General features: G+C 36.7%; 3 protein-coding genes across 5 annotated transcripts; 2 read left to right on the forward strand and 1 right to left on the reverse strand.

The window, feature by feature from the left end:
- The first annotated feature begins 77 nt into the window (after positions 1-77).
- On the forward strand, positions 78-12,938 carry LOC120623588 (synembryn-A). 3 transcript variants are annotated; one of them, XM_039889624.1, is made up of 8 exons: positions 78-258; positions 338-477; positions 2,748-3,216; positions 3,911-4,113; positions 4,748-4,886; positions 6,443-6,701; positions 7,968-8,185; positions 8,475-12,938. In XM_039889624.1, the coding sequence occupies exons 1-8, from the start codon at positions 178-180 to the stop codon at positions 8,628-8,630; spliced, it is 1,665 nt and encodes a 554-aa protein (XP_039745558.1). In that variant the 5' UTR covers positions 78-177; the 3' UTR covers positions 8,631-12,938. The 3 variants fall into 3 exon arrangements, with proteins under 3 accessions (XP_039745558.1, XP_039745559.1, XP_039745560.1); XM_039889625.1 differs by having other exon boundaries at positions 8,478-12,938; XM_039889626.1 differs by having other exon boundaries at positions 6,458-6,701.
- On the forward strand, positions 12,938-15,574 carry LOC120623589 (protein ALP1-like). Its single transcript, XM_039889627.1, has 2 exons — positions 12,938-13,478; positions 14,388-15,574. The coding sequence occupies exons 1-2, from the start codon at positions 13,174-13,176 to the stop codon at positions 15,259-15,261; spliced, it is 1,179 nt and encodes a 392-aa protein (XP_039745561.1). The 5' UTR covers positions 12,938-13,173; the 3' UTR covers positions 15,262-15,574.
- LOC120623590 lies at positions 13,478-16,024 on the reverse strand. The gene is made up of 2 exons (XM_039889628.1): positions 15,624-16,024; positions 13,478-14,211 (listed from the first exon to the last, which is right to left on the reverse strand). The coding sequence occupies exons 1-2, from the start codon at positions 15,790-15,792 to the stop codon at positions 13,541-13,543; spliced, it is 840 nt and encodes a 279-aa protein (XP_039745562.1). The 5' UTR covers positions 15,793-16,024; the 3' UTR covers positions 13,478-13,540.
- Between the last annotated feature and the right edge of the window lie 1,496 nt (positions 16,025-17,520).

Raw genomic sequence — 17,520 nt, forward strand, 5'->3', positions numbered from 1 at the left:
AGTAGACAGCTCATTGACAGTGACAGTGATTGGTGATAATTGCTATTGATGACATTTTGAAACGGCGAATAGCGATTAGTGATTAGTTTTCCGTGTTAGGTAGTAACTAGTTACCAATTTTACGGGATTTAATCACAATTATATTGTAACACTGCTATATTTTATGCAAAACTCAAAATGAATGAAGACGAAATCAAAATTATAAGCGGTAACAACTACACGGAGATCGCTCAAATTTTAGAGAATTTTATAAAGATTGTAAGTTTACCGACAAAAACAGTGCGTATTTTCATTTTTAGATGCTCCAATTGAAAGTCTATTTACATTGTACTTTCAGAATGATAACGTATTTATATTTCCCTTTTTACTGGAAAACAACAGACGAGTCTCTCTATGGGCCGCATTATTCCAGCATCTACAGTCAGAGTCTTCAGGGTCCATTCATATTGTGTGTTTAAGTACTATCAAGTTGTTGAGGTAAGTTCTATTACAATATAAATCCTGCCAAATTTAATTATTTATGAAATGTTTAATGATAAAAAATGCCCCTATCCTATCATATGTGTTATTAGTGTAATAAATTATAGAATATTTAATTTAAATAATTCTCTGAAGAGTCTCGCATTTACAAAATTTGGCAAACTCCCTAGCGCTATTATCTATCCATCCTTATCTAATATTGGGAAGTCTTTAGTTTAATCTTTGACAGGTACAATATTCAATATAATTTTAAAATTTCCTCTAGGCTGGTAAAAGATTTCTGCAATGCATTTACCATTTAATATAACGGCCAAACCCCTCATAGGTTAACTTGCTACAATCAGTGCAACAAGAGTGCATAGCAGGTGTGATTGCAGGTGATGGCTTATTTGTTTGTTAAAAAAGGAACTCACCTTCTGTGAACACCACTGTGGTTATGTAAGGTTTAGTTCTCACACTATACCAAATATTTAATGGAATTAATAAACTGCCTGACAGTATAAACCATGCACCATTAATTTATGTGATGTGTCAAATGCATCAAATTAAATTTAGTGTCCTTCACAAGGTTATTGAGTATATAATGATGTATGTGTTGATATCCTTTTGTTACACAACAAACAAAGAGTTGTGTTTATTAGTATTTAGTTTTACTAGTGGATGCCTGCAACTTTGTTGCATGGATTTAGATAGTTTAAAAGTCTCTGAAAAGGTAAGAAATTCCGGAATAACAATATTGGCTACCTATGCGAATTTGGAAACAAAGATTTGTAACCAAATTTAATTTTTAAAACAGTAAGAAATAAGAATCTGCTACAATACAAAAACAAAATTTCAAGAAGTAGGTAATACATTTTTTTCTCATTTAAAAGACATACACACAGCAGAAAGACAGACATTCAGACACACACAGACAGACACACGGTCACACGTCTACACAGACGGACAGACAGATAGATAGACAGACACACAGACAGACAACACACAGACATACATACAGACAGACATACATACAGACACACAGACGGACGTACGTACGGACGTACGTACGGACGTACGGACGGACGGACGGACAGACAGACAGACAGACAGACAGACAGACAGACAGACAGACAGACAGACAGACAGACAGACAGACAGACAGACAGACAGACAGACAGACAGACAGACGGACAGACAGACAGACAGACGGACAGACGGACAGACGGACAGACGGACAGACGGACAGACGGACAGACGGACGGACGGACGGACGGACGGACGGACGGACGGACGGACGGACGGACGGACGGACGGACGGACGGACGGACGGACGGACGGACAGACGGACAGACGGACAGACGGACAGACGGACAGACGGACAGACGGACAGACGGACAGACGGACAGACGGACAGACGGACAGACGGACAGACGGACAGACGGACAGACGGACAGACGGACAGACGGACAGACGGACAGACGGACAGACGGACAGACGGACAGACGGACAGACGGACAGACGGACAGACGGACAGACGGACAGACGGACAGACGGACAGACGGACAGACGGACAGACGGACAGACGGACAGACGGACAGACGGACAGACGGACAGACGGACAGACGGACAGACGGACAGACGGACAGACGGACAGACGGACAGACGGACAGACGGACAGACGGACAGACGGACAGACGGACAGACGGACAGACGGACAGACGGACAGACGGACAGACGGACAGACGGACAGACGGACAGACGGACAGACGGACAGACGGACAGACGGACAGACGGACAGACGGACAGACGGAAAGACGGACAGACGGACAGACGGACAGACGGACAGACGGACAGACGGACAGACGGACAGACGGACAGACGGACAGACGGACAGACGGACAGACGGACAGACGGACAGACGGACAGACGGACAGACGGACAGACGGACAGACGGACAGACGGACAGACGGACAGACGGACAGACGGACAGACGGACAGACGGACAGACGGACAGACAGACGGACAGACGGATATACAGACACCCAGGCACGCACGCACGCACGCAGTATAATTGTTTTCTCGTGATAAAAAGTCTCCTTTATGTTGACCCGGCTGTTTTGGACTCTTATCTCTTCTTGATTATAAAGATAAAGAATCTTCCAATAACAGTGTAACTAATATTAGTTTGATATGATTTCTATAGTAAATAAACTTCAGATACAGTGCAAACACAGCCTTAATACTCACCAAATGAAATGTGACTATTGATTATATTGAAATTACAGCCGAGATAAAACTGAACTCGAAAACTTGATCTGTGAGAAATGGATAATAACATTAATTGAAAAAGCTGGTCTGTTTAATTTTGTGGATCCAGAAGATTCTTTGGATGTTGATATGCCAGTAAAGGAGGTAGTTGTGGAGGCCTTGAAATGTCTTTGCAATATAACGTTCAACAGTAACGAGGCACGTGGATTGTGTGCATACACAATTATTGCACAGGGGCTGGTTGCAAGATTACGCTCGTACAAGGAAATAGCTTTCAAAGATGATATAATGCTCTATGACATGAAGCTGTTGTTTATATTGACAGCACTAAGACAAGATATAAAGGCTAAAATAAAAGATGAATTGCATGGGATGGATTATTTGATTAGTTGTCTCAATGAACTTGTTTTGGAGTCCTCTGAATCTCAATGTGAAGTTGCTGGGAGTAGGGAAGTTATTGAAGATGCTCACTGCTGCTTCCTACAGGTAAGACAGAACTTAAATATAAAGATAGAAAAACTTTATAGCGACAAAAAACTTAGAAACAATACAAGAAACCAGAGATTGTTCTTAGTGCTAGGGTGCAAAGGCTACCTTATAACTAAAGGGAAATTTATGTGTATGTTTTAAATTTTCTTTTTTATATTCATAACGAATTGAATCTTCTTTAAGAGTGTTATAAAAAACACATGATATTACTGAGAAGTAAATATACATTACATACTGCTTTCTGGTCACAAGGCCTGTGATATACCAATGTCAATTAAATTTTATGTAGAAAAAAAGAGAATGTTATATTTTCTGCAACATGTTTTAACTCATCTACATTATGTTTAAATAATTATATTAATAAAAAGAGAAAAATACTATTATAATATTAAGGATTACTTAAACGATATAAAAGCTTGGGTGTGAATTGCTCTAGCTTCATAGCTGATTATAAATTTACTGTGAGATGGTGATAACAAAAAAAAATTTTACCCGGCTAAGTTTGTTGTGGGCTCTTCTTAGACCAGGGTGCGTTTGGATCCCTCGTAGACTTAGGTTTAAGTTGGCGAATGAAGTTATCACCATCCCCTTACAATTATGTAAACATTTATGTATGAACGCTTCATAAGTGCCTATGATAGGCCTACATGAATAAAGAAATTTTGAATTTAAATTTGAATTTAATTAACAGGATAACCAGCAAGCTATAGCATGTGAGATACTTAAAACCCAGTTCAACTTGACCCTCCAACATTCTGAGGAACCAGTTAGCGAGGCAGAGGAGAGCATGTATCTCAAACTGATGCCCGTGCTCACAGCCCTGTTGTATGCACAAACTTCCACACAGGATTCACTAATGGACCTCCACAGCAATATCGCTAATCTATTAACTGGGTTTGTGTACTTTGATACTTTTTTTAAAAATCTATACTATAATATTATAATTGTTTGTTTGGTCCGAATATGCTCTGAAACTACTGGACCGAGTTTAACCATTTTTCAGTAACACATTTTTTTTTAATCTGAAATATAAACTAAATTTGAGATGCTTAAGGGAATTTCAATAATGTAACCTAAATCGCTCAGTCCGCGATTGCCCGAGAGTCGCAGGTTCAAATCCTGTCGGTTCCGAAATTTTTTAAATGCATTTTAAATTTATAAAATGGATAATTCCTCCAAGTGTAGGGAAAAACACTAATAAAAATTATAAAATTATAAAAAAGCAATGTGTCATCTCTTGTTTCAAACGTGTCTCATTGTAATATGGACTTTTGAAAAAGGTTCGATGTCGGTTCCGAACATTTTTATATGCATTTTAAATTTATAAAATGTAACCTAAAGTAGCAAAATTTTCCATATAAAATCCATTATTTGATGTTCGCTCAAACATGATTTTTAGAAATCCGTAATAAAGTTGGACGAAGCCGCGTGCAACGGCGAGTGCTACTATTAATCAACTAACATTTAAATTAATGTAATATTTGTTGAATCGCTTACTCTGGTATAAGTGTATCCTTTTTATTTTTAGAGTACCACCAATGTTTTACCAGTATCTGACTCCAGAGCTGAACGATGGAGAAACAGCACTGTGCACATATGCTGGTAGAAACATGGATGCTTTGCAAGCCCTGCTTCAGTTGCTATTATATAGGCTCTCAATAACTACAGTAAGTTATTATTTATATTCATAATTCGTTTAAAGGAAATTGCATACAATTCTTCAATAAACTACCAATTGTCATCTTGGAGATGTCTCTTAAAAAGTTCAAAGTTTGTATTAAACGTAAGCTTATAGAAAAGTATAAAGGTATAAATATATAGTATAAAGGCCTATTATAGTATAAAGGACTACGTAAACGATAAAAAAGCTTGGGTGTAAATTATTGCTCTAACCAGGTTGCTCTTCTAATAATTTAAAATGAGATTGTGAGATGGTGATAACAAAAAAAAAAAAAACACCCGGCTAAGTTTGTTGTGGGCTTCTTCTTAGACCAGGACGCGTTTGGAACCCTCGTAGCTTTAGTTTTAAGTTTACGAATGTGGTTATCGCCATCATCTCACTACCGTGTGGTTCTTATCTTTATGGTATCTTTATGTACGCACCAAAAGTGCCACCTGTGGGGCCTACTTGAATAAAGATATTTTTGACTTTGACTTTGACTATTTTCTACATAATTTTTAATAATAAATAATATGAATATGAATCAAGAATATGCAACCTTGAGAGCATTGGATGCACAAAGATGGTCTAGTAATTGATTGCTGGAACAATTACAATTTAATTAATCCCCAGTAAACTATGGGGAATAATTAAATTAAAAATTATCTAATTTTTATCACAGATTTTTACTTAAACTAGAAGGAAATAACAAAATATGCATTAAACAACCAAAACTAAGATTCTTAAAGGTGATAAAAATGGTGCTGGATACTATATTGTTTAATATTTTGCGACAATTATTATTTAGAACAAAAAAGGTCTATGTAGAATTTGCTTTGTGAATGCAAAAGGGTGGCTTAAAAGCAAATGGTAATTTTAAGAGTGGGATAACGAAAACAGGAGAATTACTGTGACGCCAATCTAAAAGCTTCAATCAAACTATTAGAGTTGGTATTTGAAGCTATTTAGGATGAGGTAGAATTAAGGGTGTTGTAGCAAAAATTTAAGCAATATTTTATTCATTACGGCCGATTGGAGTTTGCAGTGATCCTGCTGTCTGAGTCCAAGGCCGTGGGTTCGATTCCCACTACCGGAAAATGTTTGTGTTATTAGTGTGAATATTTTTAAGTGTCTCGGTGTTTATATGTATATTCTAAGTATTTATGTATTCATAAAAATATTCATCAGTTATCTTAGTTCCCACTACACAAGCTAAGCTTACTTTGGGGCTAGAAGGCGATGTGTGTATTGTCGTAGTATATTTATTTATTATACACATCGCCATCTAGCCCCAAAGTAAGCGTAGCTTGTGTTATGGGTACTGAGATGGCTGTTGAATATTTTTATGAATTATATACATAAATACTTAGAAAATACGTATAAACACCCAGACACTAAAAAATATTCATGCTCATCACACAAACATTTTCCAGCAGTGGGAATCGAACCCACGGCCTTGGACTCAGACAGCAGGGTCGCTGCAAACTGCGCCAATGGGCCGTCAAAATTTATTACTATTATTATTTATTATTATTATTCATGTTTTATTGAATGACATATTAGTCAGCTTTATTACAGAGCACAAAGAACCAGTACACAAATCTGTCTCCGGTACTCATAGTGCTGATCAAGAGCGCCCGCGGTTGCAGACCGCAGCGCAAATATCTCAGGCAGGTGGTGTTGCCTCCCCTGAGAGATGTGTCTAGACCCCCGGAAGAAGGCAACACTCTCCGCAACCAACTGTGCAGGTTGCTTACCACTCCAGTAACATCTGTGAGGGACTTGGTCGCTGAGTTCCTGTTCATCCTTTGCAAGGAGAAAGGTTAGTTAAGTAAACTCTGATAACTCCATCGGTTTGAGCGGAGTTAGTCCAGTTTTGGCTCTAGTTACCTGGCTCCTCTAAGTTACAATCTATACACTTTGTAGGAAAATGCTCAATAAAGTTTAAAGTCGTAAACAGCCTACAACTGATTTTTTATACACAATTTTGACGGCCGACTGGCGTAGTGGTCCCCGCTTTCAGGAACTGGAAAATGTTCCTGTGATGAATATGAATGTTCTTTAGTGTCCGGGTGTTTATCTGTGTTTTATAATTATTTATGTATATTATTCATAAAATTATTCATCAGTAATCTTAGTACCCATAACAAAGGCTATTCTTACTGTAGGGCTTGATGGCGATGTGTGTATTGTCGTAGTATTTTTATTCATTTACTTATTTAATTTTACTGCTAGATCAATGTACTTTAAAACAAAAAACTTTTGGAAACAAATTATTTTTAATAATGTATCGCCTATTATATAAAACAGAAAAAATGTTTCCGTACGGTAAAGGTTTTCTGCAAGAGATCGTATTAGCGCTAAGTTTTGCGGTCAACAATCGAAAATCTTCCTATTACTGCAGCTTGCTTTAGATCTGTGTAACAAGGTTCGGTCTAGCCATTTGCGTCTTTAACGCAGTATAACTCTTCCCAACAATTTTATCTTCTAGTATAAGTCTTAGGAAGGAAAACTGGTCTGCTGTTTGTAGGTGGCCAAAGATTTTATTTATTCTTTTTCTGCATAATGGGTCCACCACCAGTTCTCGGTCTTTCCCTACTAGTTCTAGTATTTCCTTATTAGATGTGTAACTGCCACTCGATTTTGAACGTTTTCCGGTATAGCTGCATTTCAAACACTTCAAGTCGGTCTCATATCAAGTTTTAATTTTGGGCTGCAGAGTGTTAAATGAGACTATCACCTCTTTGCAAGAAATAACAACTTTGTAATCTATTATCGAAATTAAGCTTAATTTGCTATACTCCGCGAAAAGCAGGAAAATCTGTATGGTGTAATTTATAATTTCTTAAATTTTTAATTCTACGCACGTTTTGCTCCAAAACCGGAACATCCTCAGGAGATGTTGACTTTACAATGAATAATTGTTAAGTTTTAACAATTATTCATTGTCAGCTCCGGTTTCGGAGCGAAACGTGCGTACATTGCCGAAGATCCGTTTGCTGTGGAGAATAGCAAATGAAGCTTAATTTTCATAATATATCATGGAATTCCGCAAAGTAACGCCTGCTTCTATCCAAACTCTTAACAGTTGGTCGCATGGTGAAGTACACGGGCTTCGGTAACGCAGCTGGTCACCTGGCTCAGAAGGGGCTCATGGGCGGAGCGCGCGGGCCCGTGCAGTACTCCTCCAGCAGCGAGGATTCCGACACCGAGGAGTATCTCGAAGCGCAACCTCGTATAGACCCGGTAGTGGGGTGCACGAGACCGCCGCGCGTTAACCCGTTCGAGGGCATGTCTGAGGAACAGGTGAGCATTATCTACGTCATATCCAATACTAGTTATTGCCCGCGACTTCGATCGCCTTGAAAATTTGATAGGTATGAAAGAAACATGTCGATTTCTTGCTTATTGCTTACGCTATACGCTTGCCTAGAAGAGGCCTATTTACTCTTGTGTATATTTAATTCGAGTGTCCTTCGTAGGTTTCTGTTTTTGATGTTAGACAAATGATATTAGCGATTTACGCTGCCGGCTGCTCTAGAAAGTGCGTGGTCGATCGATAAACTTTTTTATACTTATTTTCTGTTTTTTTTAGAAGGAATTCGAGGCCATGAAGTTGGTGAACCTGTTGGATAAAATGCTGACTGAAGGTGTGGTGAGGCCGGCGCGCATCGGTGCTGACGGTCGTCCCGTGGCCATCGATCACGTGCTAGACATGCGCGAACACCCACCGAATCGACCACAGTCCTAAACCCCCACTTACATATTGCCACACGTTGTACATCGATGTCATAAACCGATTTAAAAAAAAAACTGCGGGCTCGACCAACAATGTCACTTCGCTTATAAGATTTGTACAATCGCAATCGTGAAGTCGTTTCCGAGTATCGTGAAATTGTAACGTCAAAACAAAATGGACTTAATTTTATTTGTATCAGAGTCGCATTCTGAAATCCTGTTTTTTATTTGACTAGAGCGCTTGCTACGGAAGTGTGAAACCATTGGAACCATTTTACTCTGACGTAACAAAGTGATGATAGTCGAAAGAATAATCGATTACGAGCGTACAAATCTTATATTAAATTCTTACTTTTATCTACATTTTTATGTGACCGTAATTCTTCATTGATTTATATAATGTAAATAATTTGATGGCTGTGCTGTGCTTTTTGTATATTTCTTTGATGGGGTAAACGGGCAAAACAGTTTGGCGTTATATTATAAATTCCGCGGAAGCAAATATCACTGCAAAATTTTGCCAATATCGGTATAACTGGGAAAGGCACGTTTTAAAAATATTGCTATTTTTTTAAAACCCCGGATAAATTACCCTGTTACTTTTCCGGGATAAACAGTATCCTATATATCGGGAAGAAAAATATGTGCCAAATTCCATAAAGCTCGGCACAGTAGTAGTGGTAAACGGAACATAGGTAACAACGAAACAAACAGATACACTTTCGAATTTGTAATGCACATGTTTTTAAAAAATGGTAAGAAACTGAAAAAGCCCAGTGTTACAAATATAAGTAGCCTTATTAATAAAAATGACATTACGTCGGAATAGTAATGCAGTGTTTTTTGTTTATTTAATGCTTGTGCACCATTGCTCTAAGATTAATACATACTTTTTGTTACACTTTCACTTAAAGTAAAGTCAAAGAGTTAAACAGTGTTAAATGATTCCGACGCTATGCCACGCTTATTTGTTAGGCCAATGAAGTTCCATAGTTCTTCTGCACGCCGAGGTGTTTAACCTTCAAATCCCTCTGACCCAAGTATATAAGGCCAGATGTATGTAAAAACTCATATTCCGGGATCTGGGAGAAAACATCCTTCTTTGATATTATTGGTGAAAACTACCCGATCTATAATCGAAAGCAAATGTGTTTTTAATACAGGGATATGAAATTTGTTTATTTACTCTACTCATATAAGGTTTTAAATATTTTGTTATTTACACAGTACCCATTTTTCCATCTAATGAATGTAATCGACGTAAGTTTTAACTAGCATTAGAGCAGCACCCCTAGTTTAAGATCTGCACGATCGCAATCAAATATTCGTTTTCGTGTATCAGAAAACTATCGTCGAAGCAAAATTGACCTAAATTCCTTTGTTTTAAGTTGCACATTTCGTTCTACCGTTCATATTTGACATACATTCCGCTAAGAGATCTGACTGTGGAAAATTGAACGTACTCGTAAGCTTTAAACAAAATGAACCGTTAAAGTTTTAATGCAAGGGAACTAGGTCTATTTTAAGCTGATGCCAAAGTCTTTCGATACTCGTAAAAGAACTCTGCCATTGCAATCGTGGGTATACCCTTTAATAAGGGTACCGATGTTTCAACGAGTTAACCGTATACACAAAATGTCTATGACACAAAAATCTACCAAAGACAATGCTGCTAATTCGGCGGTACACAAAATCTCAATTCATTTTTGTATTTTTGTTTTATTCCACTACAAGTTAGCCTTTCACTGCGATCTTACCTGGTGGTAAGTGATGATGCAGACTAAGATGGTAGCGGGCTAACCTGTTAAGGAGTATGGTAGACACCTAATCTCTTTAAATTGAACTAAAACATATGTGCCGCGTTTGGTTCGAGGGAAAAGATGCCAATATGTCAAAGGCGCTACATTACCATGGCAACTTAATGGTATTACACTGAACCACAGATTATTATTATTAACACTGGATTGGTTGTCCATAAACATAGCGCCGAATGTCATACTCACGAGTGTTTCTGGAACTAATAATTTATTTATTTATTAATTTTATTTATATAATTTATTTGTACAGAACAAAAATAAACTTAAAAAGTAGGATACAAAGGACGGCCTTTAGTAGCGATCTCTTCCAGGCATATTAATCGTATTTAGGAATATTAATTTTCAGTTTCACCTTCGGGGGGCCGAGTTTGAATCCCAGCAAGCACCTCTAACTTTTCTTAGTTATGTGCGTTTTATGTTATTATAACATCACTTGCTTCAACATTGAAAAACACATCTAGAGGAAACCTTTATGCCTGTGAGTTTCCATAATGTTCTCAAAAGCGTGTGAAGTCCACCAATCTGCACTGGGCCAGCGTGGTGGACTACGGCCTAAACCCTTCTCATTGTGGGAAACCCGTGCCCTGTAGTGGGACGGTAACGGGTTGATAGGACGATGAAGATGATGAATTCTAATTTTAATTCCTGGAACTCTCTTATAACAGTCACACAAACAGCGCTATAATGACGTCAATAAATTCTATACATAAACAAAACAAGATGACAGCAGCCTGTCCTGTGGTAATAATATAGGTCAGTGTTCAGGGTCAATGTAATGCACAAATGCAACGATGTTCACAATTGAAAGTTAGCATAAAAGCATTGATAATCGAGTCATCAGAGTTATTTTAGCTTTTCTTCTGCATTTGGATAAAAGGCGCGCGGGCGTTTTCCGATCTTTTCCATCAATTTAGATTACATATTTGTGTACACCCGAATTACTATCATTATAATATGAAGGATGGCCACTAAGGCCATTCCAGAGGCAATAAAGTTTTAAAATACATTTTAAATAATTACGAAAGCTAATAATTATCAAGACTTAACATGGTAGGTTGTATTGTTGAACAGTGAGACGTTATTATCTCTAGAGTCCTAACTTCCAAGAGCTTTCGAAGCCAGTTAGGTTTCTGTCACATTAAAAAGCCGTCATCACGTTATTATTTACCGTGTAATCTTGGTTGCCAAAAGAGATGACGCCACAATAACTAATTCTGAGTTGCCAAATGAAGTAACAGAAGGCAAAATAAGGAATATAAGCTTGCGGATCAAATTCCAAGATATACAATCAGATAAATGCGTGAGGTGTAATTTTTATCAAATTTATATACTTACCACATATTTGATGGCAAATATTCATAGATTTTTTAGCAGTTATATCGTCGGGATACGGAGTGAAATAGAGTCAATATTATTATACTGTAATGTAACAAGAGTATAATATGTGTGTATCTATGCGTTTTTAAGGTCTAGTCTTTGTGAGGTTAGGTTAGTTTATTAACGCCAATAGTATGAAATATATTCGTCTAGAAGTAGTAACATCTCACTGGTTTTAAATCTTTTGAATTAAAGGTTAGATATAGTACATATTATAGATTCACGGTAATTAAGAAATAAGTCGTATTTAAAGTTTTAATCGGTGTTATCTGCCTAAAAATGATTAGTCCCAATGTCAATGCAAAGCAAAACAGTGGAGCGTCGTAAGTTAAAACACTAAGTAATATGACAGTATGTCTGTGTTCAGCAGTGGGACCATTAAATAGAATTGAGAATAATTATGTTAAAACCAAAACACGCGTGAATAAAGACGAAGTATTTCTTAATTATTATATTTAATGTGAATACCATTCACGATAGTTCTAATTCAAAAATAAATTCACAATTTCTAAATTTTCATGTAGTTTAGTGTTGCCGTTCGGTATTAGTATTTTTCTGCACATTTTTATAGAGTAAACCAAAGTTTCGAATTACCCATATGTAGTTGTAAATGACCTAGTCATACGTACATTTCTGTTATAATGCGCTTTTAATGAATTCATGAATATACTTTTGTTGTATACAGATTAAAACAAAGTTACAGAAATATAGCAAGAGGATAGATCCTTGAGGGCAGAATTTGTCGGCCTTATCGTTACATAGCCATCTCATCCAGCAATCAACGGCGTTTACTTACACTTCCGTAACAGCTTGTGCAAGTATAAAGAAAACTTGCTTTTATTTCTCGCGACTTTGTTCGCGTATTTCTAACTCGTCAAATATTTACATATACAGAATTTCTTTCACCTATTCTTCTATTAAAGGGTTATTTAAAAATTTATTATGGAAATTTTCGGAGGACATTAATAGAACAACAGGTTTGAATGATTCATAAAATATGAAACGAAAATTAGTGAGTCCAATTCTCAGCGGATAACATCCTAAAAGGACCTTCTAAATTTGTAAAAAAAAAATATGTTCTAATCTTTAAAACAACATGGAACTCATGAAATCTGCCAACCGCCCTCTTAGGGCGCTTGTACACGCTAAGAAAATTTGCCGTTCCTGCGACAGACAAGACAAATTTTTCGTGTAGACGACAAGAATTTTGTCTGTTCCACACACGAAAACTTTTCGTGTCTTCCGCAGACAAGACCAATGGAAACGTGTACACGACACGATTCTTTTCGTGCAGTCGACAGTCGGGCGTAGGGCGCGCAAGTAATAACAAGTGTAATCAGTGAGTTTCGTTTATTTATATAAATGTTAACTACAAAGCAAAAAAGAATGATAATTGCATATTATTATTATAACAAAATAAAAAAGGAAACAAAAAACAAGAGACTTTACTGGGTTCATCCAATTATACAAGAGAAAAATGGGTTTGGCGGGTTCATTACCCTTTACCGTGTCATGCGACAACATGAGGAAAAATTTGTGGATTATTTTCGCATGAAAATGTCTACGTTTGACAAGCTTTTGACAACAATAGAAAATAATATACGACATGAAAATACCAAAATGCGAGAAAGTATTCCTCCATACATTAGATTGGCCGTAACATTAAGGTAAGTAATTTTTTTAAGCATATTGATTTGAACGTTATACAATAATAAATGTCTTTGAAGTGTTACATGTTTCCAAATTCAACAGACTCCACATGTTCATATTCTTCAGAAAAGTCAAAGTGAAATTCATCTGTATGCGATGTTTCCACACTACTAATAGTTTCGGTGTCAAATTCAATGGATGTAGATTTTTGAGTACTGTAACCTGGTCGAGTCGAGTATGATGGGCCGGGTACGTTAAATGACGACGTAGAAGGCTGCGTTGTTTTGTAATACTCAGTACTCCATTGATGCTGAACATCACTTCCCTTTCGTTGTTGCGTAGAACGCACAAGTTTTAAAACTTCAAACTGGAAATCCACCATTTCCTCATCACTGAACTTATCAACACTCGGAGCTATACTTTTAAAAAATGACATGGCACGGCTCTCTTCTTCTTTGGTAACAGCCTTTATAAATTCTGCCATATTTTTGTCCACCTCGCTAACATCCTGTTTCTTTTTTTTCGCGATCGGTGTATGTTCTACGGGACTTTTTTCCACGTTTGTTGTTTCGGGTATATTTGACTCAGTGTCTCGGCGTGTTACAATTTTTGTCAAAAATAACATTTCGTCGTAAAAATCACATTTACGAATCTTCTTAGCACCCGATCCCGATTTCATTTCTTTAAGTCTTCTGTGACATTTCATCCACCTATCTCGCAAACTTGTCCATTTTTTTGCTGTAGACTTTGCTGAAACAAAAAACGAACTACCGTTAGAAAGTAGGTACCATCTATTGCAAGTAGACATAAACTTCATATAAAAAAGGAAATGACCTCATTGTAAGAGTAAGAACACACTTGCAATTAATCGCACTGCAAGTTGCAAGTGTGTTCTTGCTCTAAGACATTGTTACAATTTTTTACAGATACATGGCAACTGGAGATACCTTCGCACGTCTTCATTTCGATTTTCGAATCGGAATAAAAACAATAGCGAACATTGTACGTGAAGTTACTCATCATATTTGGTCAGAATTATCTACAGTTTATATGCGGATGCCAACACAAGAAGAATGGTTGAATATAGCACAAAGATATGAAATAAATGCCAATTTTCCACACTGTCTTGGAGCACTGGACGGGAAACATATTAGAATAATTAAACCCGAAGAAAGTGGATCAATGTTTTTAAATTATAAACATTTCTTTTCTATTGTTCTCATGGCTATTGTGGATTCCAACTACAATTACATTTTTATTGATGTAGGGTCGTATGGTAAAGAATGTGATTCAAATGTTTTCAAAGAAACACAGTTTTGGAAAAAACTTGTTGACAATACGTTAAACATACCATCCCCATGCTCTATAATAAATACTAACTATATATTACCATATGTTTTTGTAGCTGATGAAGCTTTCGCACTTCATGCTAACGTACTTCGACCCTACGGTGGTAACGAACTCACAAAAGAACAAAAGATATTTAATTATCGCTTGACAAGGGCAAGAAGATACGTCGAGTGTGCATTTGGAATAATGGCCAACAAATGGAGAATTCTGCACCGATCTTTAAACTTAAGTCTCGATTTAACAGTTGCTATTGTAAAAACTACTTGCGTTTTGCAAAATTTTATTCATACAGAAGAAGGTCACGTTGAGCCTTTAATCAATCGAGACCGATTAAATAGTCCATTGCATTTAGAAGGCAATAATCTCACAGCAGACGAAATTCGTCAAAAATATACTGAATATTTTTCCTCTGATGAAGGATCACTGCCATGGCAAGATAAATACACATAAAAAATAAGTTCTAAAACTAAAACCCGACTACTAAATTTTAATCCAAAAAGTGTGAAACAAGGAATTATTCTTACCTGCCATATTGTTTAAATAAACAATTACATGTTATATTTTTTTTCATGTTTATACGTATTTTATTATAAGTATTAGTCATTATCGTTTTTAGCAAAGCCGTGTCCGTATGCTACTTAGCGCTATTGAACTTATGATTGCTTGCAACTTAAATCTTTTATTGTAGATGTATTTAATGTGGGTAACGACAATGATTAATATTTATAATAATATATAGCTATATAGAATATATCTAGTAATCTGTATTTTTGAAAATTGTAAAAAGATAGTAATATGTTGTATGTACTTACCATATTCATTTTTTTTGACATTTGTCATTTCGTCGAAGTCTTTGTTTAAGATAGTAAATATTTCTCTCCATGCTTCGTATGTGAGTCTTTTATCTTTATATATGTCTAAAGTTTTGTCCCACAATACCGGTCGTCCTTCTACTAAAGTTATAAGTAACTCATCAGCCATTTTGTACTCTACGCTGCAATACACGTCCACACCAAACGCACAACGCACAACAAAAACTGGGCTGGCTCAACCCTACTACACCGCCCCCCCGCCGCTCCGCAACAACGTTCGCCGCGTCGTGTCTTGCGCAGACAAGATTTTTTTTCGTGCACCGCTGCGAGCAGTGTACACAGTTATTTTCTAGTTACGACACGAATTCTTAGGTACGCCCGGCGTTTTTTCTTAGCGTGTACAAGCGCCCTTAGGGGTAGATATCCGAAATAAAAAGTACCTGCTGTAAAAGTCACGTGAAAATCGGTCAACTGTTCCAATGATATGCCCGGAAAAACAGCCAGAAAAAAATGTTCACATTTGTTTGGGCTATGCTATTGTTCAAATCTAAGCATAATAAGAGAGTTATTTAGACAGACGCCCATACTTTATATTGTGCTTTTTGGGCTTTGACGAATGGTTAGGCACGGACAGCTGAACAAAGTGCAATTCGCACTCATGTAACTTTTAACTTGAATAAAATTATCCGTGTACATAATTCATAAAGTTACAAAAATATACACGGCACGGCACGGCAAATCTACAAATAGGCTTTTCACGGCAGTAACGTGAAAAGCCTATTTGTAGATTGCGGGACGCAACGCCATGTATTCCCCCGATGCATTGCATCGATTAGCTCATTCGCTAATAGTAGGTATAGTTATATTCTGTACTACGTGTTTCAGTGTAGGTCTCTCTATGCATTATTAATGCTGTAATGGGCGCCGGCAGGTATTTGAAAGGGGGTTTGCACCCCCGTGGGTTTCCTAAAGCAACATTTCATTGATAATTCAAAATGTATAATCACTTTGAATTATCAATGAAATTTATCAAACACTGAAATGAAGAAAAAGAAAATAATTTTTCAGGGTTCGATTTTTCGATTTCAGTTTTATTTGTCAGAGCGTGGAAAAGAATAGTGCATATACCTTATCATTTCGACGTTAAGCTAAGTTAATTATAAAGGCCCTAATAGGCTGAGAATGAGGATGTACGAGTAATTAGGTATGTCCATAACCAATTCTGAAAAACCCAACGTGGACACATAAAGGAATGACGAATTTCTGGCTCTCAAACATTGTAAAGTTGACATCCAGAAGTCCTCGCTATAAAAGTTGCTAAAGTAATCACGAGGTGCGCGGTGACAAAAGCATAAAGTTTTCAAAATTTGTTCTAATATCATCTTGAAATGTTATATTCTGACTATCTAAATTATTAATTTATTGAGATAAATAAATTATATATTCTATTTATTCTAGGTAATTATAGTTGTAAATGATATAAATATATTAAATCTTAAGAATTTTAGAAAATCAATCATGTAAATTAATTTATTTAATAGGTTAAAATTTTATTTAGCTTTAAGTTTATTCCTGTAATAAATAATTACTGTCTAATCGTCTTTTATTTGTTTACTATGAAACCATATTTTTTTATAGCTACAAGGAGGCAGAGAGTTTACATTATCGACAACGAGTAGGCAATGATAAATGGCATGAATGCACACGTAAAAAAATACACCTATAATTGCCTTACCCGTTTATCATCATCAAGCCTATAACAGTCCACTGCTGGGCTAAAGGTCTCTTCCAATTGAGGGGTTTACTCATAATCACCACGTTGCCCTTTCTCCATTATATTAGTCGCCTCGTACGACATCCGCAGGAAGAGGTAGTGTCAACTATTCTGATCTGCCGT

This window comes from Pararge aegeria, chromosome 5 (assembly GCF_905163445.1).
Source record: "Pararge aegeria chromosome 5, ilParAegt1.1, whole genome shotgun sequence".
Taxonomy (NCBI): domain Eukaryota; kingdom Metazoa; phylum Arthropoda; class Insecta; order Lepidoptera; family Nymphalidae; genus Pararge; species Pararge aegeria.

Coding starts and splice junctions, on each gene's coding strand:
- LOC120623590 (XM_039889628.1), bottom strand. CDS start 15,792: ATGGCTGATGAGTTACTTATAACTTTAGTAGAAGGACGACCGGTATTG. Junction 14,212..15,623: donor TGTCAAAAAAAATGAATATG/GTAAGTACATAC, acceptor TTTTTGTTTCAG/CAAAGTCTACAGCAAAAAAA.
- LOC120623588 (XM_039889624.1), top strand. CDS start 178: ATGAATGAAGACGAAATCAAAATTATAAGCGGTAACAACTACACGGAG. Junction 259..337: donor TAGAGAATTTTATAAAGATT/GTAAGTTTACCG, acceptor TTGTACTTTCAG/AATGATAACGTATTTATATT. Junction 8,186..8,474: donor AGGGCATGTCTGAGGAACAG/GTGAGCATTATC, acceptor TGTTTTTTTTAG/AAGGAATTCGAGGCCATGAA.
- LOC120623589 (XM_039889627.1), top strand. CDS start 13,174: ATGTTAACTACAAAGCAAAAAAGAATGATAATTGCATATTATTATTAT. Junction 13,479..14,387: donor AGATTGGCCGTAACATTAAG/GTAAGTAATTTT, acceptor AATTTTTTACAG/ATACATGGCAACTGGAGATA.